Source organism: Semicossyphus pulcher, unplaced genomic scaffold (genome assembly GCF_022749685.1).
Source record: "Semicossyphus pulcher isolate SPU_LCO1_2020_fin unplaced genomic scaffold, fSemPul1.0.p SCAF_9, whole genome shotgun sequence".
Classification (NCBI taxonomy): domain Eukaryota; kingdom Metazoa; phylum Chordata; class Actinopteri; order Labriformes; family Labridae; genus Semicossyphus; species Semicossyphus pulcher.
Window position 1 is genome coordinate 4547386 of NW_027211770.1, and position 19274 is coordinate 4566659.

The following is a 19274-nucleotide window of genomic DNA, read 5'->3' on the forward strand; positions in this document are numbered from 1 at the left end:
CTCACTAAGAAGAGCAGCATTAGCCATGGTGTACACTTAAAACTGCATGTTTGTTTTACATCGCCTTCACAAGGACTTTTGCCTGTTTCCTGTCAGAAGCAAAGGGTCAGGAGGCGGGGTTAATGCAGGGGGCTGTGCAGTTTAAAGGGGAAGTTTGGTATTTTTTAAACCTGGGCCCTATTTTTATACATTCGGGACTCATAGGAACAAAATCTTTTGGAATCGGTCCAGTAGATGTCCTCTGCCGTAACCGCGATACAGCCGCAATGGCTGCAACATAATCCCCTGGGGCAGCTGGGTTTGTACCCTGTGCAAGTTTCACTGGCAACCACAGCAGCACTAGTGCTGCACGAGCACCTGAAGAGAAAACCCAGGCGCTATTCTGGATAATGGACCGCCAGAAAGGCGAAGGCAAAACCGCCGTGAGTGTGGTCTGTTCATCAGTAGGGAGAGCTTATGGTCCTGGTATCGTTTAATACGCTCATAAAGCCATAAAGTCGCTTGCCTGCTGCCTTCGAACTTCCAAACAGTGTTTGAGAAAATGTTAGGGCTAAAATCTGGGTTTATTATAGGTTGACTGTGTGTGTGTGTGTGTGTGTGTGTGTGTTCGTGCACGTTGGGTAGGGCTTCCATGAGTAGTTATTTATTAAAGCATTTCTTTTTGTTGCAATAAAAACAATAACGTTTGAATAATTGTGTAGTAATTGAAGAAAATGAATCGTTTCGTCGATAGATTAATCAATAGAAAAATAATCATTAGCGGCAGCCTTATTAAGTAAGTTAGACAGGAATCAAATCTTGGTCTCCTGAATGTTTTTGTTCGACACATTGATCACCCCTTAAACTCGAGTACCCCGTTGTAAACTCAACCGTTTTAAAAAGCACATTTGTGCCTGAATCTAGATTTAAAATGATGTTTCTTCAGGCTGTAGGGGATTCTAGTAGCTTCATGGTGTTCTTTCACAGCGTCCGGAAATGACTCTAGAGGGTAACGCATAGAATCCAGAGAACGAGGCTGAACGAGTAGAAATCCACCATGAGATCCTCCTGCTCGCCAGAGCGTAAGCCTGTCCTCTTAGGACACTCGATTGGCTCTCAGCCACCATGAAGACACAACCTTTGTAACCCAAAATAAAAAGAATGTCTCTATTTTATTAATTCCATTAGGATTTTCTGAAGGACTGAACCCCTCTGATCTTGGTAATCCCCATCATTAGGTGTCCTCCGTACATATACATTCAATCAAACCAGTACCAACAGTGTGGCAACGGTTATTTCTATAACGTTTCTAAGCAGATCATATCCATCCCATCACTGTTGACACCCGTATCTTCAAAATTAAACTGCATATTCGTATAACCCCCCACACACACTTAACAGCCTCCAGGTGACACCCACACTGCAACACATTCACACTCCGTTTGCTTCAACACCTTCTTCTAACACAGATTATTAATACCTCACACTCCTGCGGGGACACGCTGCAGCCAGGCTGGATCTCTGCGAGGCAAGCTTACTGACTGTGATTGTTTTTGAAACATCTCTGGACATCTCCCATGCATATGGATCCAGCTACACACACACACACACACACACACACACACACACACACACACACACACACACGTGAAAATGCCCAGTGGTTTGTCTTCACGATGTTATTACAGACAAACTGGATTCTTAAGCTGCAGCCCTGTGCTGCTCAATCAGGGCTCAAACGGGGGAAAATGACGGGTTTGAGAGTGATTTTTTCCTGCAGGACAAAGCTCTTCCCACCACCTCAGGGCACGATTTCCATGCAACAACTGTGGAGAGCTGTTTTGATTGCTTTTCAATCAAGCGAGACAAACACTAATTAGTTTTTTGAAGAAGAAGAAGAAGAAGTGTAAAATTATAGGCTTCTCTTATGAAGCGTGGATGACTGGCACTTCTCTGTTTGGACCGACACACTCTCTCTCTCTCTCTCTCTCTCTCTCTCTCTCTCTCTCCCCTATGTACATATATATTGATTTTTGTGTTGCATTTGTAGCTCTGTAGCATTAAATATTATCTACAGAACATTGGAAATATTTAATATTACTGTTTATGTTGAACTTAACAGCTACATTTACATTTACACTGCTTTTTTTTTTACCTTTAAAGAATCAAAAATCACTCGGCCCCGACACATTTAGCTTAGAGATAGAGAGGGTGAATTCTTGCAGCACAGCCAGACATTAAAAAGACATTCATGAAGCATGTGACCACTACTGATCACGGCCCCTCTGGGGTCATGTTGGATTTTGTTTCCTGAAATGCTTTAGCGTTCCCTCACCATTCATTTTTCCCTGTGAGCTGAGCTTCATTAGGATACAGTGTAATGTATAATGTATTGTTGGACTGCAGCTGTGTATCACTGCAGCTGGACAGATAGGCAGAGCTGGTTGACTGTAGCTGTGACAGAGCTCTGGCTGCTCTCGGCATGGCTGTGTGTTTATTGTTGTGACTTATTAGTTTATAAAGGTGTCAGCCTGACATCTAATATAGGATATTTTAGAGGGTTACACAAATGCATTTACATTTATATAAGGATGGGTATCGTTAGGATTTTATCGATACCGGTATCGATACCGGTTCCTATCAGTACTTACTTTTGAAACAGCACCATAACAAGGTCCATATTTAACGACCAGACGTTGCACAGTGGACGTCTGTGTGTGTGTGTGTGTGTGTTTCTCTTACGAGCATGTCTAGATACGTTGCTCGCAACAGGAGGGATCAGAGGCAGCTAGCAAACAACATTGCCTGCATAACTACAGGCTTATTTATAAGAGCCATGCGTGTTAACTGCATTTTTAGTTTGGCTAGGCCCATCTGCAGCGTTGCCATCAGAGCCACCGGGACTTGGAGGCTGCGCTGAGGACGGCATTAGCATTAGCCACGAGAACACAACAATACAACGTCATTAGCTGTGTCCCAGTCCGGAGGCTGCTGCCTTGTCTGGCGCAGGCGGCTTCGTCATCACTCTGGGACAGATGTCAGCTACGTTAGAATGAAACGACTGAATGAAAGCGGCATTAATAAGACGGAAAATACCGACAGGAGCACCGTTTGTCCATGAGCTTATCGGTACTGTTGGTGCCGACTAATTAAGTACCAGAAAAATACCGGTTCTGGATACCCATCCCTACAGTTATACTTTACAGTATAAACTATATACAGTGTGGTGTTCATATATTTCCTCCTGTCTCTGCTTCCTGTTCCTGTTTCTCTCTCTACATATTGTTGTTAATGTCTTACACTCAGTTATTCATCACTTCCACACTTCCCACTCATTGAATCTTTATAAACATGAGTTAAAATCCTCAGTGGTATATTTATATAAAGCTTTTAAGTGTTGTTCAAGTGGTACTTGTCTCCCGTCAGTAATCATTTATTTCATTATCTTTATTTGTTCTTAATATCCTGCAGGAAAACAATTTGATTTCAGGAGCATATCACTATTCCTGCTGTGAGTCTGTATTAACACGTCAGTGAAGTCATCAAATATTCATGTCCTTTGTGTCCATCTCATGAAAAGATGCAGCTCCATACGTCTGAGTCGTGATGTGAGGCTCTGATTCAGTCATCATGATATTGATAATTCTGTGATTCTGAGCAGATCCATGCGGATGTGTATGTGTATGTGTATGTGTGTGTGTGCGTGTGTGAGTGTGTGTGTGTGTGTGTTCCATGTTAATGATGCTCTGTTTTCTCCCCCTCTGTCTCGGCCTGCAGACGGACGCCGCGCTGATGTACGATGCCGTGCACGTGGTGGCCGTGGCTGTGCAGCAGTCTCAGCAGATCACTGTCAGCTCATTACAGTGCAACCGGCACAAACCCTGGCGCTTCGGCAACCGCTTCATGGCCCTCATCAAAGAGGTAGATGCTGCTCTACCTGCTCCCCGCTCTGTCTCCCCCTCAGCACACACACACCCTCACACACAACACATGTGCTCTCAGGAAGCAGACGGAGACGGAATGTAAATAAGGCTGAGCCTGTCAAGAAGAAGGGGGATATGAATAAACAGAAATGATTTATCTGTGTATTTATTTATATGAAATTCTTTCAGTGTGTGTTCATACACACTCCCCGGAGGAGGGCGTGTATCTGGAGCCTGAGCTCTGAGTTCCAGCATTAATCAGCCATGCAGAAACAAAAACACAGCATTATCTACATTTTTGGTAATTGCCCCACAGTTCGCTGCATTTGTGAAGCCGGGACTGCTAATCCAGAGCTTTCTGTCTGTGGAAGGCCGGGGATTAGGAAACCTATATTTAGGGCTCCTCTTTAGTTTGCAGAGATCATGAGAAGACTGCAAATAATTAAACTGTACACTGACGGTTAGTATGCATAAATGTGGATGTATTTATATGAACCATGCAAATCTCATTTTTGCTTTCCTAAACACATTCCCTCTCTTCTGTCCATCTCCTCTGCTGCTGCTGTTTTGTCCTCTAAGATCTTTAAGCTTAGAGTCACACAGGAAGAGTCAGTGTATTAGACAACGCTGTTTAGCTCAATGGCTACAGTGCTGAGTAGTCATTGACGACGCTGCAGCTCATCCAAAGGATGGTCTTTAGAGCGATCTTCCCTGTGCAGAAAGACTCCAGAGAAATCATTCTGATCGCACTGCAGACTGAGTGAAAATATTCATGAAGCATGTAGAAGTTATGTTTAATTCATGGTTTAAAAACAGTAAGTTGACAACTTAAAGACAAGATTACCGTTTTATTTAATTCATGAATTTATAATTGGAACATCGCTGGTGCTAAATGAAAGCCTGAGTGTCCTCAGTTACTTTTAATAAACTGCTGTGGTACAAATATTTCACGAATAATACAGACTGACATCTGTTCATGTTTGCTGTAGGTTTGGTGTCTGTATGCAGAGTTGTGTCCCTGACTTCCAGCGCCATTTAAAGAAAAACACAATGAATGAATAAATCAAACCTTCCAGTTGCACATAAGAAAGAATAACATGGAAATCCATGAATTTCCAGTGCAGTCCTGCTTCCTAAGGGATGAACAAATCTCAGCACGGATTTTAATGTATTTCATTGGAAGTTTATTTGAGGCGTTCAACAAGAAACCCTTTTGGTGTCAGTCAGCACAACCACATTTACTACACGAATGATGTGCCTGCGGAGCTTTCTGTCAGAAGCTGTTTCAGAAGCTGACGTCTGCTCGTGTCGCGTGTGAAAGTCACAGTTGGAATATTATTTTAGCCCAAAAGTAACTTTTTGTAGCGTAAACATATGTGGTTATATGTAGGCTCCAACAAACATGTCCAGAGCTGAGATCTTAGTTTAGGTTAAAATATGCTTCATCAAGGAAACTGTAAAAGAAAGAAGTCATGTTTCCTGCATAAGAAAACTCAAGTTTGACTTTTGGTCTCTCAGAGGACTTGAGCTACTGTAACCCATCAGGGGCTCTGGTGCCCCTCATAGCAAATGATATAATGTCTATAATGTTTTCTGCCACACAATATCTTCTTTATATATATTGCGTGCCATTTTTACAACACAGCTATCCAGAAGAGACCTGATCATTAGGTTTGATGTTATATTAAAGACTAAGGTTATGTGTTAGGGCAACTGGTCTCGCCTCAAGACCCACCACCACCTCCTTAATGACAAATTTCAGATTTTTTCAACCACTCAAATTATTTAATGAAATATGGTGCCATTTGGACCCGAGACCGAACTTAACATCACAGTATGTCAACCTGACAAAAGCGTGACTAAACTACACTACTATTGGTCGCACGACAGAGGAAACCGATGTCCTTCAAAATAAAAGCGCTGCATCCGTTTTTGCCACAACTTTTTTTTTCCCAAGCACACATCCACGACCCACAGAAAACAGCTCCGCGACCCACTTTTGGGTCCCGACCCACCAGTTGAGAACCATGGTGTTAGGGTATGAGGACATTGCGGGGCCTTAGACCCCGGTAGGGGGTTCTGGAGGATTCTCCCCAAGAACGTGTAGACATTACAGACATTTATTTACATGAAAAAGTACGAGATTATTAACATCGTACCCGGGGCTACATTCAATACGTTTGAGGCTAAAGCCCCCCCCACCAGAACGTGCCGCCCTAGGCGACCGCCTATATTGCCTATGCCTTGAGCCGGCCCTGCCACCATTGGTACCCGACAGCTATCACAGTGGACGTTGTGGCTCTTTATGCTACATCACCAGCCTTCATGAAGGTTCATGTTGCAGACACGACATATTATTCCAAATGAAATACATTACTTTGACATTCACGCAGAACAAAGGCTGGATTTGTCTCCATGTACACAAGTCTTAAAATGTCTTGACTATTTCACGACCTGCCTTCGGACTGAGTTACACCTTGGTGTAATCCAACAGCTTTAATCCAAATCCTCTGAGGTGCTTGCATTTAAACCACTATGTTTAAGTCCGTCTCTTCAGTATAGTGTGATGTAATGAACACTCCCCATTATCCTCTGTGTAAGAACATTTCAGAACAACATTCCTGGGCTCACTTCTGAACAGCTTACTGGACGTGTTAAAGTCAGTGACCCCAGTTTGAGACACACTTTGCTGGCTGTCGTGTCGTCCTTTGTGTTACCTCTCACTCTGCGTGCCTCCATTTTAGAGTCTTTGCTGCATTCTAGAAAATAGGACGCTTCAGCCTCCCATTGTCCAGCAGTCTAACCTCAGGGTCACTGAGCTGCTGTGTGTTGAACAGTAGGTGTGGAGTGCTTTGCTGTGTGACAAAAAACTTTGTCAGCAGCTGGAAAGTCAAGGTCTCAAACACCTTTCTCCACCTGATTATTTCACTTTTTACTGGTTTCATCCTTTGCTGTGTTTCCTTGATAACACTCAACATTTTGACGGTCATTATTTAAATAAAAGCGGTCAAAGGTTTTTTAAACCTGAACAGAGAAAACGGAGCTATAGAACAACCAGTCATCATCGTGTTGCTCATGTTTGCTGTAGCTCTGTTTCAAATGCCGCCATAAACACAGTTTGTTTTATTAATCCAAGTCTCAGTGAATATTTAAATCCATACCTGCAGACAGATGTTGTTCACCTCATTCCTTTTCACAGGCTTATAAAAATCTCATAACACTTGGACTATCATTTCAGACTGGATGATATAAAGCATATCGAAAACCTGATTAAAAACAGAACAAACAGCATGAAGAAACACAGACAGACCCCAGAAACAGTCTTACCTGCAAATACAAAACAGGCTGATGACACAATATGTCCATCATCTTTTGAGTTTAGAAATCTTTTCTGTTCGAGAGAACAAAGGTTCAACCTCAGAGGAGCATCAACATGCTCACGTCTCTCATGGCAATGTGGCTCACACTTCATATTCTGAATGATTGTGTTAAAAAGAAATATTCACTCTGAAAATCTTGGCGGATTATCAAACTACACGGGGCAGGGCCCAAGACAGATTATGGATGGGTCAAAATGGAAAGCGTTCCCAGCTAGCAGGGAGCGTTCCCATAACATCGGCTAACATTAGCTACAAGTTCTAATTACGTTTGAAAGACAACGTTTTAATCTGATATTCAAAGAACGTTTTAAGGATGTTTATCATTTCAAATAAAGTTCTTGTAACGTTTAAACGTATGGCCAGTTCAGATCAATGATTCGCAACGAGACTGGATGCAACTGCCAAAAGAATCCCCTGGCATGTGATCGTAAACACTCTAAAACTGGGCTGTTCACATCAAAGCAACGCGACGCAGCTGACCGTCTCCATAGCAACAACGCACTGACATACCCCACTACTTCTGTGTTAATACTATTAAGTTGGTTAATACTATACCATTAGTATTAGGCCGAGGTCACATGAATTATCTAGATGGATTTCTGTTATTGTTTAAAAAAAAGTGGATGACAGTGACAGTGACGTGCTCGCAATGTTAGCTGTAACACTGATTGATAAACGTTGAACATCTTTGGCTGCTGCAGCGCCAGAGACAGGGTGCCTACGCCAATTAATGCTGTTTCCTGATTGGCTGAAGTGAAACAGGTACATCATTCAGTTCTACAACTGCATTTTTTCAACTCCATGCAACGGCATCAGACGCTCTGCAACTAACCGCTCACACCGCTACAATATTCTGAAACTGTTTTGTTGCGTTGCATATCATTGATGTGAACTGGGCTTAAAACTAAGACACAACTGAAACATTCTGCAGATATTTTCAGGATGTTATCGAGGCCTGGGATGTCAGAACGCCTTTTGCTCAATGTTACATAAAAACACAGGTAGAACATGCTCACTGCAACATCCTGAGGATCTTCTCAGGATGTTAGTACGGCCTGAGCTGACAGAACGGGATATATAAAATGTTCCTGAAGTGGGATTTGAGTATTCTCACTGCAATGTCTTCAGAGAACGTTCTCCTACTATTGAAAGGAACATTCTGAGAAACAAATAAAAACTTCCCGCTAAAACATTACCAGAACATCGCATGTAACATTCTCAGAACGTTCTTAGAACAAAACATTTCTCACTGGGTTCATCCTTGGTGGAGTATGAATGCTCACATTAAGTTCTTTGCCAATTCAAACCAGGTTTTTAACTTTCCTTAAGCTTGCATTTGTAAATCTTCTTGTAGCAGTGACATGATGGTAAGACACCAACATCTGCAGGGATCCTCCTCTGGGGACCATCAATACCTATCCTAGATACTCAGGATAAATGGCCAGCAGTTAAATACCTTGGAGAGACAAAATGACGAACCTACCTAAAACCTTTGCTCTACCTCTCTACCAGCTGTTCTGACAGACACACTCTGATGTCTGCCATCCGTGCGTTTAATGGCACAGAAATGTCAAAGAAATTAGAAATAATTCTGCCTTTATACATCAATCTAATCTATTTTATGTAAACTCACCCAAACATTTAACCTCCACACAGTAAAAATGCCAACCTAAAGAAAGCAGTTAAGTAACGTACCGAGCGAAGATGGAAAAAAGGATCCCGGACCATCGCCCGGTTTATGTTACACACCCGTCTACGGGGGATAGGTGGTGGTGCCTTGCATAAAAGTCTAAACGATGTTTCCTCCCTGTTCCCCAAACCAAACGCAGAAACTAGGCCCTTCAACTTGCATATTAACAAAGAGGTAAAACAGACTTCAATGCATAAATTTACGGACACATTAATGAATAAAAGACTCAAAAATGTGGTTCAGCTATTTGTGGATAATCCATTTATTGTTCGATAAAGTAAACAAATACATTGTGGTAAAGGTAAGGCATAATAATCCCCGTTAGAGTAACATGTATCTGTGAGCAGCTCTGGTATCAATGGAGCGGCGTTCAGTCTCTGAGTCAGAATAGTAGAACAAATGTGTTGTGAGCAGTTGAGTGTACTGAGCGAGTAACTTCCAGGTCTGTGACTCCCACTCGTTTAACTAAAGATAGACCCTGAAGTCCCCGGCTTCCTGTCAGAGCAGCGCTGTGAGAGAGCGTGACACCTGAGAGGGCGCCTCTCCTGCTCTGAGCCACTTTCATGCTACATTGTATCCTATCACAGCCCTAAATATCTGTAAAGATGGGGTAATTGCTTCCCACTGTTACAGATGCAGCCTCAGAGTCTGTGTAGGCCTCTAGATACCAGGTAACATAATACGAACAGAAGCAGTGTGGGGAAAGAGGGAGGAATAGAAGAGATAAAGAAGTGTGACTGCTTCCCTCAGACACTTTACTGAAGAGCAGAGATGTAGATTTGATGCTGATGGTTGGATGTCTTCCCTGATAGTCTCTCTCTCTCTCTCTCTCTCTCTCTCTCTCTCTCTTTAGGCCCACTGGGACGGCCTGACCGGGAGAATCACTTTCAACCGCTCCAACGGTCTGAGGACGGACTTTGACCTGGACGTCATCAGTCTGAAGGAGGAGGGGCTCGAGAAGGTAGTGTGTCTGTGAAATATAAAATCAAGGTGTAAATGTAACACTGATTCAAACATCAACACAAACATGTCCAAATATCCCATTTACATGGAGGTGCCAATTGCATCTGCAGGCCATTAACTCTGGCAGCCACATTGGAGGTTCATAAGTCATGGGTAGCAGCGGCTGTGAGCGTTTTATTAGTGACCCGTCGGTTTACAGGAGTGCTTTTCTTTCTTTGCGAGATGAGAAAATGGATATCAGTCTCCTGTTTGTGTGTTGGTAAAGGAGCCGGAGTCAGACTGCGAGCAGCAGGAAACGGCTCTCCTCGCTCTGTAAAGGTTAAAAATACTCCAGCCTCCTCCTCTGACCTGGAAGTGCAACCAAAAAGAAATGAAGAGGTTTCTTGCTGAAACTCAACAGCTTTGGCTTGTGTATTAAACAAATGAGATGTTGGTCAATTCATGAGCTTCAGAGGTGTTGGTAGGCGTCTGTGTGAACTTTGACTCGGTCCTGACTGCAGGTCAAAAACCCATTTTTTAATGTTGAACTGCATAAACTTTGTTATAACATCCACTTGTTAAAAACTACCAAAGCATGTCATCCTGGTGCCATTTTTTTACTGTGGTGTAGGGCTGCAACTAATCGATTAAAATCGATGATTAAAATATTTGCCAACACATTTCATCATCAACTAGTTGGGTCTTTGTCATGATGCACAGCATGCGCTGTGAAAACGTCACGGGGGCAGGCAGCCAATTCCGTGGCTCGTGTAGCTCACATGATGAATTACAGGAAGTTAAAACGTCTCCGGTCTCCTCTGGGATAAACATGAAGTATTTTTCAGAGAGTAGTATTCGTTAGTTGTGCAGATCTGATGATGTGTCCGCCTCTGGTAGATGAGTGTCCGTTTACACGGAAACAAACGTAACGAACTGAAACTCCAATTATTTTCTCTCCTCTCCGTTTTGTGATGGGCCCATAGCCAAGCCGCTGATAAAGCAGCGGAGGACAATATACCGTGGTAGTAAAGCTGTTAATAAGCTAACGCCACTGTTAAAGCTAGTTTAACGCTAACTCTTCATAAAGCTAATGCCCGGCTTCATTAAACATCAGAACATGGAGAGAAAACTAACGGAGAGTGATTCTGTCCGTCACGTTGTGTTTAAATTAACTTGTAATCGTGTGTTTGTCCGTCAGAGCGGACACTAAGCTATCGCTCATTAGCTGAAGTTCGGTCGGACAGACAGGTCGGGGTAAAACATAACGTTATAGAGTTTTTGAATATTTCATGCCATTAGTCAGAGACAGACTAAAGTTAATCTTTTATTTATTCACAACAGAAACTTGAGCAGTGTCTGATTAAATATATTGATTAGTTACATGTCCCTGTTAGACTCAGTTCATGGCTGCATCCCCAACGTCCTGTTTTATTGTCGTGGCCTCGTCGGTACGTTCCTTTGTCATGTGACATTATTAAGTAAATCAACAAGATATTAATTGAGTTACATAATTGATATATTAACATGATATACTAGCATATCATGTTAATACTAAAGTTGAGCTTTTTTTCTTTTTATCCGATTAATAATCGATCAATCGTAGAAATAATCGACAGATTAATCGATTATCAAAATAGTTTGTTGCAGCCCTACTGTGGTGCAAATATATCTGATTTATGGAAGCCCCAGGTGGACATACATTCATACGTTTCCCCGTGATAACAAGTCATTTTTGTTTTCTCGAGATCTCAACCTACTTATCTCTGCACCACCGTAACGTCAGATGATCATAACTGGTATCCCCAGAGCTGCAAAAGCACCAAACAAACATAGAAACAGGCTGAACTGACCTCGTTAGTGTGGGCGATGGCAGCATGGCATGTCCTGCTCTGTGATATCAGACAGAAAATGATCTCGTTATCTCGAGGAAACCAGCTTTGTTATCTCGAGATAAATAAGTCGAGTGAACTGAAATTACTCATTATTACGGGAAGTCGAGTAAATAAAATGTATGGCTGCATGTCCACTTCAGGCTTCCGTACTGATTTGCCCAGCAGCTCACTTTTTTACTTGAAAAATAACCTCCCATTTGTAGAATTAATAATAAAAAGTACAAAAGTAAATGGGCTGGGAGCAAAGTGCACCAAAGTCACAGCTGCAAACAGCGATCATGAAAGATGGCGTGTTTGTAGCTGAAACAGCCAATAGATTTTGTTGCAGGTGTGTCTAACTCTTGTAAAGCCACATGACTGTAGTTTTGGCCTTGTCTTGTACAGCAGTGAAGAATTCAACTTTGCTACCAGAAGAAAACCTTCACAGCTCAATGCTACAATGTGTCTGTGATTTCATAGCAGACCAGGAAGAGAATATATCCTTCTCTGAAAGGTTTTTAGACATCGGCTACATCCACTCTAAAATGTTTTTAATTCAAAACACAACTTTTGTTCACGCCTGGAGTCCACACGACTCTGCTGTGTTAGAGAACACTGCTGACCCTGTGTCCGTCTGAAACTCTGCTGTTGTGTTTGAGAGCGAACCAGACTTTGGAAACCATGACGCACACACAAGATTCACTTCCTGATTGGCTCCTTCCAGAAGAAAACAAACCACATCAGTTATGACCAGCAGCAGTTTACTCAACATGAATTATTAATCACAGGCGATGCTGACCTTGTTGTCTATGCTAGCAGCGTTATCAGCCCTACATGGAGCTCACAGGTGTTTTGTTTGTGTCTGCTCACACCAGCACGCACGTGCCCAGTGTAGTGATGGTCATGTGATGTCTTTTCAGATGGACGGAGTTCACTTCTGAGACTGTGCTGTCTGAACAGAGATTGTTTTAATTCGAAGAAAGGTGTGACATTTGCACAAACCATGTTGATAGAATGGGCACAAATTTGATGATTTTTTTTAGAAAATAAGTCCATGTAATGTGGGCACAGACATCACCATTATCCTGTGAGAATGGAGGCTTTGGATTCGGGAATGTTGTACAATCAAAGAAGATCTCATGGGGTCGAACATGTTTCAGCAGAAAGGTCGAGATGCTTTCAAACAGCTCTGAGAAACATTCACTTTGTTGATTTTGGCGGCCCCGTGGATGAAAAACCCGTTTCTCACTGTGATGCAGATTTTCATTCGTTCATTTGACTGTTTTCTCTGCTGCCACATCCGGCCTGCTTCTCAAGCTTTGCTCTGACTCAGTGTGACTCAGTGTGAAGGGAGATTTAAGCCTCATTGTGTGAATCTGACTGCTGGAAGTTTTTTCTTTTTTAAATCCCGGTCTATTCAACTGAAATGGCAAGTGACAGCTAACAGTAGAGATGTAAGATCCAGCGAGCTAAAAGCACTCTCTGTTTTCATGTGACAAATTTAGACTGATTCAAACCCAATCTGTTCCTCTTGTTTCACTCAGAACACTTTTATGTCTGCGTCTCTGTGAATAAGAGCAAAGACAGGAGATGTTTTTCAGATGTTCACAAAGAAAGCGCACAATGTATTTAAGCCAGGAAAAACTTGTAAAGGACAATGTTTTAACAGGTTATGAGCATGAGGAGGTAGAGTGTTGTCTTATTGCGGAGGTTCAATCCCCTCTTCTTTCTATAGAAGAGTCCTTGAAGTTGATCCCACTGTCCAACAGCGCCTTGAATGGCATTTCTGTTGCCATTGGTGCACGTGAAAATAGATGAATGAGAGAAAAGCCTTCTCGTAGAAAAGCTCAAAAAACACACATCACGCTCACCAACGAAAACATTACAAACGCGAGTGGAGTTGGATTCAATCTCACGAGAGCTGCACTCACGTTCAGCACTCATCACCGCCGGTCACCGAGATCTCTTCAGACTCGTGTTAATCACCTTCATCAGCATCCAGGGGTCGTTTTGCCTTCGTCCTCAGAGCTGCACAACCGAAGTCCCTGCACATGCTTTGAAACTTCTCTTTACGACGTCTCTGAACCTTGTTAACATCACACAGCCCAGAAAGCGCTGTGTTTTTGTTTTGTGTATGAAAAATAAAATGTGTTGAAATTATCTTCGTGTAGACCGGATTTAACCCACCGCTGCAAAATTACTTTGGAGAAATGCCGCTACAATCATCACTTTCATCACCCTTTCAGAGCAACCAAAAATGTGTTGTGTGACTCGTTACAGATACAGTCTGGAACTTTTTCATGTAAATAAATGTCTGTAAGTCTCCATCTCTCTCTGAATGAGGTAACACAATGGTGACTGAGCCTATGGCCCATGGATGACAGCCTTTGCTTTTGCAGTATATAATATTATTATGGACTGAAAAAATCACAAGCGTGCGCCCAGTTAGTGACGCGTTTTCCATCAGCCAGCAGTCGTTGGTCTGCCAGAGAGGGTAGGCGGAGCTAAGCGGCTGCTTTTCCGCTCTCTGCAAGTGTTGCGAGTAAACAGTAATCTACTATGGCTGTGAAAATGACTACAGATACAACTTCAACAAGAAGTGAAAATCCAAAGAAAAAGAAACAAACTCGACGCTCAGATGAAGACAAACAGTCTAAAGAGGAAAGCGACCGTCAGCCAGGAAAATCAAGAGTTACAACCAGAGCCAACCGTGAACATCTTTCACCGTTAGGTGGCGCCCATGTAAAACGGACGTCAGGTTAAATTGGGACGTGTGCTCCTGTATTTACTGATTATCGCCAGTGGGTGGCGCCCAAGAGCACAAAACTGAAATATTCTAGATTGTATATTTAAGGATGTGACCGTGTTTTAGCTGGTTGAAAGTGTTCTTACACATTCAGTCCTGATTTCACCCTTTTAAAACCCCAAATCATCGTTAAAATCCTGGTCGCTGCTCACTGGGTTATATCTGACAACTAACTTTGATGGATCCAACAAGGGCAAAATTAAACCACCTCTCCCAGGAAACCTCGGGAAATCAATTTTCTCACGTCGTGTGGTTATGTGGCACATTCACACAGGATAAGCAACGTCCACGTTTTACTCAGATTTACTGATATATTCCCCCTGACAAGACGTCAAGTTGTCTGCTCAACATTTCTAATGTAGTATTGTAAGTCAGATTGATTCCTACTCATGATAACTGTTGACTCCGTTTAAAAGTCAAAAAACGTTCCTAACTTCATGCTGCATGTCATCCATCACGCAGCAAGATGAAGCTCCGTATTAGCATCGAAAAAGTTGCCATACTATTTTTTTTATATTTGCCAGTCAGCCTCAAAAATCATGACCTGGAAGAGGCGGAAAAAAGGCGCGGACCAAAAACGCTCCAAAATCCCAGATACACCAATTCATGACTTGATTTCATCACAGGACCTCTGTGTCTGATGAAACATGGTTGGTAATTGGTGAAGTTTTCACTTTTCAAATTGCGGACATGGCAGGTTTGAACGGTATTACTAGCACCATATGAGACATCCCAAGGTTATTTCTGTCCTGTGTGAATATTGCTGTAACTGTCTATGTAAACATAAACCCACGGATAGAAGTGTTCAGACTCACAAATGTGTATACACATTAGCATGTGTCTGTACTCACATGAATAAGAGTGTGTATAGTTTACATATTTTCCTAGCAGTGGCATCACTCCCGTGTTCAGCAGTCACTTTAAGATTCATGAGATTATCAGTGTGAAGAGAACCTGCTAATACCACACATACAAATAATATTCTCCAATGCAACCGCAAACACTCGAGCGTCCTCACAGGTGCTGCCTCTCTGCGGCTCCTGACCTCTGGTTTGTGTGCGCCCGCACCTCCATGAATAATTTACTCCATTAATAAAACCCCCTTCAGAAGCCCTCCAGCCTCATGAAGCCTGAATTAAAGAGTTGATTTGCAATTACAAAGTGGGTCTCAGGCCCTCGCGCAGGCCATCAGAGGAGCCCTGAGGAGTGTGTGGCTGCTGTGGGTCTGGTGTTTGTGGTCCCTTCCAGTGCTGCTCAGGGCGGTGGGGTTTGGTGGAGAGCACGGGGAGCTGAAGGGGAGGCTCAGGTGAAGACTTGAGGGAGAGCTGAGAGAGGACAAGAGAAGCCTTGAGGCACGATCTGATAGCTTCGCCTTCTTCTTCTTCCTGCCCCCCTCTTCCTCTCAACCCTGCCTAAGTGACGTCTTCCGCTGACCCTCCAAAAGGCCGCAGGGCCAATCCAGATCCTTGATCATCCCGAACACTATTCCCTGAGAGACCTGGAAGAAAGTGTTGAGGGTTCACTTGGCTGTCAGCTGTGTCCTCAGGGTGCTGCTCATTTTTATGTATGAATCCAGAATAGGAAGATTGGGTCTGAGTACAGTAAATGTCCACGCTGTACATGTCTGCCTGTGTGTTTGGTAGTGTTAGCAGTTTAAAAAAAGAACCTGTCTAAGCGTTTGGCAAAGTTACAGATCCAATTCTCTACCTGACCAGAATCCCTACAGATCACACTCGCATGCAAAGGTTTCAGACCGCAACATTTATGACCAGTGCAGGAAGAAGTGTCCTCTGCACAGCACGATCGAAAGTAAGACTGTTGGTTCAAGAGGTGGCCATGAAGTGCATAAGACAAAGTCTGACACCCTCACATATCTAAATACATTTTACACACTGCAAGATTATGCAAAGACTGGATATCTTACAGCAGGGGTCTCCAACCCTGCTCCTGGAGAGCTGGAGATCATGCATGTTTTAGGTTTCTCTGTACTCTAACACACCTGATTTGAATGATCTGCTCGCGTCTCAGGGGATTGATAACGAGCAAAACATTCGACTCAGGTGTGTTAGAGTAGCTATTTAGCTAACTCTGGCCCAGTTGCTGTTCATTGCCCCTGTCAAATAGACTAATAAACTAAACTAAAGAATAGAGCAGAAACAGAAGCAGCTTTTGGCATGTCAGAAGCCACCTCCTGTTTACTGCCTGTCCTGTAACCTGCTTCCTGTTTTATGCTGAAGGGAGCGCTTCTTTTGGTTGATGACGATTCAGTGTACCTTTATGGCATATTATTTGTTTTGTATGTCTGCATAAGTGGATTTGACATGTATCTATCTGTCCAGGAACCCGTTAAAATATTAACCATGTGTATTTGTTTTCACAGATTGGAACCTGGGACCCTCCGAGTGGCCTGAACATGACGGACAACCAGAAAGGGAAGACGACTAATGTCTCTGATTCCTTATCCAATCGGTCCCTGGTCGTCTCCACCATACTGGTAATCTCATTTTTAATGATCTGTTTACTTGTTTTATTGATCTGTTGTTTTTACAGTTTGGTTGTGTTGTATGATTATGTGACCACAGTGTCCATTAAGACCAAACTCAGAGACAGCGAGGGTAGCAACTTGGGTAGCAAGATAATCGAACTCAATGGGCCACTTTTTTTGTGGAGCTTTTAGCTGCATCTCACGGACTGGGCTCAGGAGTCATTATGTGAACTCAGTATTGAAGTTCAGTCACACAGCAGATGGTAAGTCTGCTGGAATAATTGTATAGTATGCATTCGAAACACATTATCACTCCTTTGTTTCCCCTTGCTTTTCCAAATGGAATTCAGGTATTATGTTTTCACACTGGTATTGCTAAATTAGGCGACAAGACTTGATTTCCTTGTGGGCAACTGTCCAGATGCCTCTGAAATGCCCCAGAGAAAAAAAAAGTCAGGGTACTAGAGTACCCCTATGGAGATGTACAGGTTGATTTCCAGGGTTAAATCTAACACCATGTGCAGTCTGCTGTGCCCAGTGGGTTTGGAGTTTGGGCCCGAAGTGCATTTTTGTCCTGTGGCTCTTCAAGGGTTTAATCTTGTCCTGTTTGAACAGGACGCATTCATATATAGCTAAAAACGTAACACTTACTTTGTTATCTTGGTGGTAACAGATAATGTAAATTGCTATTAACAGGAAACTGCATCCAGTTTGCAGTAACTGAGGAAGAGATCTATTTTATTCTCACATACCTAACAAACAAACCCCACATGCACTCACACTAACAGGCATATATTTCCTATACTCAACAAACATAAAGCTGCTGTCTGGTCTGCTCCTCTGCTGCTTCAAAACGCCACACTGGGCTAGCCTACGGCAGCCTGACAGGGCCAAACTACTGGCTGGAGCCATTGCGGGCCTCAAAAGGGCAGCACAGGTTGTATGCAGGAAAATGGTTGGTGTTGAGAGACAGAGCACCTGCAATCCAGGTTCCCATTGGCTATCATCTGATGATTCAGATTTTATTCATCTGTTTAAACAGATATCTGCATGTTTGCAGATGGGGATCAGCTCTTTAGATGTCGTCTCTCAACTCAAACTCCATTCTCCATTTCACTCTCAAGTTGCTAGTCAGACTGCTAACAATGACCAGTGCATGAAGTCCTGACATATTTGCCGTCACCTGTTCTGATGTTGGCCTTTTTCAGGCCGCAGATTGGACGTTAGAAATGTGGAACTGGGTCATGAGAGATCAACGGCATTAAAACGAGCGCATTTGATTTTTAACCTGCCGTCGATAACACGACACCAACATATAGCCACAGAATAAACAAGGAAAAGGGAGATCAATTTAACATCAGTCGAATGAAAAGCTTTTGCTCAAGGTCAGGGTGTCAGTCATCACTGTTAGCCAACTAATACACCGATAAGAAACGCTGAAGAAATAGGTCGGCCAATGAGAGGCTTTTCTTACTGTCTCTCACTGTCGACATCATTTAGCTCAGTCGTAGTATTTGATCAGCTCTCTGGTAAAAAGTAACACACACACACACACACACACACACACTGACCCTTTCAATAAAAAACCCTGCTGTGTGTATTTTATTAATCTTATCTGAAAGCATTTCTTAGTAATGAAGTCTGCAAAATGCAGCTTCCTCCTGCTGCCATTTTGGGCCAACAAAGAGCAAATTAAATATTGCAGCTTTAAATGTCTGTTTATAGCCAAATCAAATTGTAATGGTGCTTTATGTGGGACCAATTATAGAAGGCTAGAAGAGCTCTCAGCCATAACAGACTCCCTCCAAAGATGTCATTATTTTTAAGCTTTTCCTCTTGAAGAATCCTTCAGTGCTTTGCCTGAGCTGCCCTTTCTGTTCAGAGCACTTTCTGGGGATGCTGCTCTCCGCCTCAACAGAAGCAGAGTACCCCAAAGCACTGCACTCCCAAATTGCCAGTTGACTTCACCACTGTAGAGGACTCCAATTTGGCGGGAGCAGGCTCAGGCAGGCAAAATTGACTGATTGATTGTCCAATAAGATTTCATGGTTTGCGGCTCTTCCTCCTATCGAGCGATTTTTCAGGCATATCGTGTTGTTTTCTCTCTCTGTGCCAAAAACAAACAAGTCAGACAGAACTTTGAGAAAGTTGGGAGTTTAAAATCTGTGAGATCTGTATCTTATATTATGTTTAGTGTC

General features: G+C 42.8%; 1 protein-coding gene across 2 annotated transcripts in view; it reads left to right on the forward strand.

Moving 5' to 3' along the window:
- Positions 1–19274, forward strand: part of grik2 (glutamate receptor, ionotropic, kainate 2) — a 264962-nt gene that overhangs the window by 155375 nt on the left and 90313 nt on the right. For both annotated transcript variants that reach the window (XM_069655421.1, XM_069655422.1), the window contains 3 exons: positions 3757–3900; positions 9826–9933; positions 16972–17085. In XM_069655421.1, the coding sequence (XP_069511522.1) occupies positions 3757–3900; positions 9826–9933; positions 16972–17085 (366 nt within the window). The remainder of the gene's footprint in view (positions 1–3756; positions 3901–9825; positions 9934–16971; positions 17086–19274) is intronic.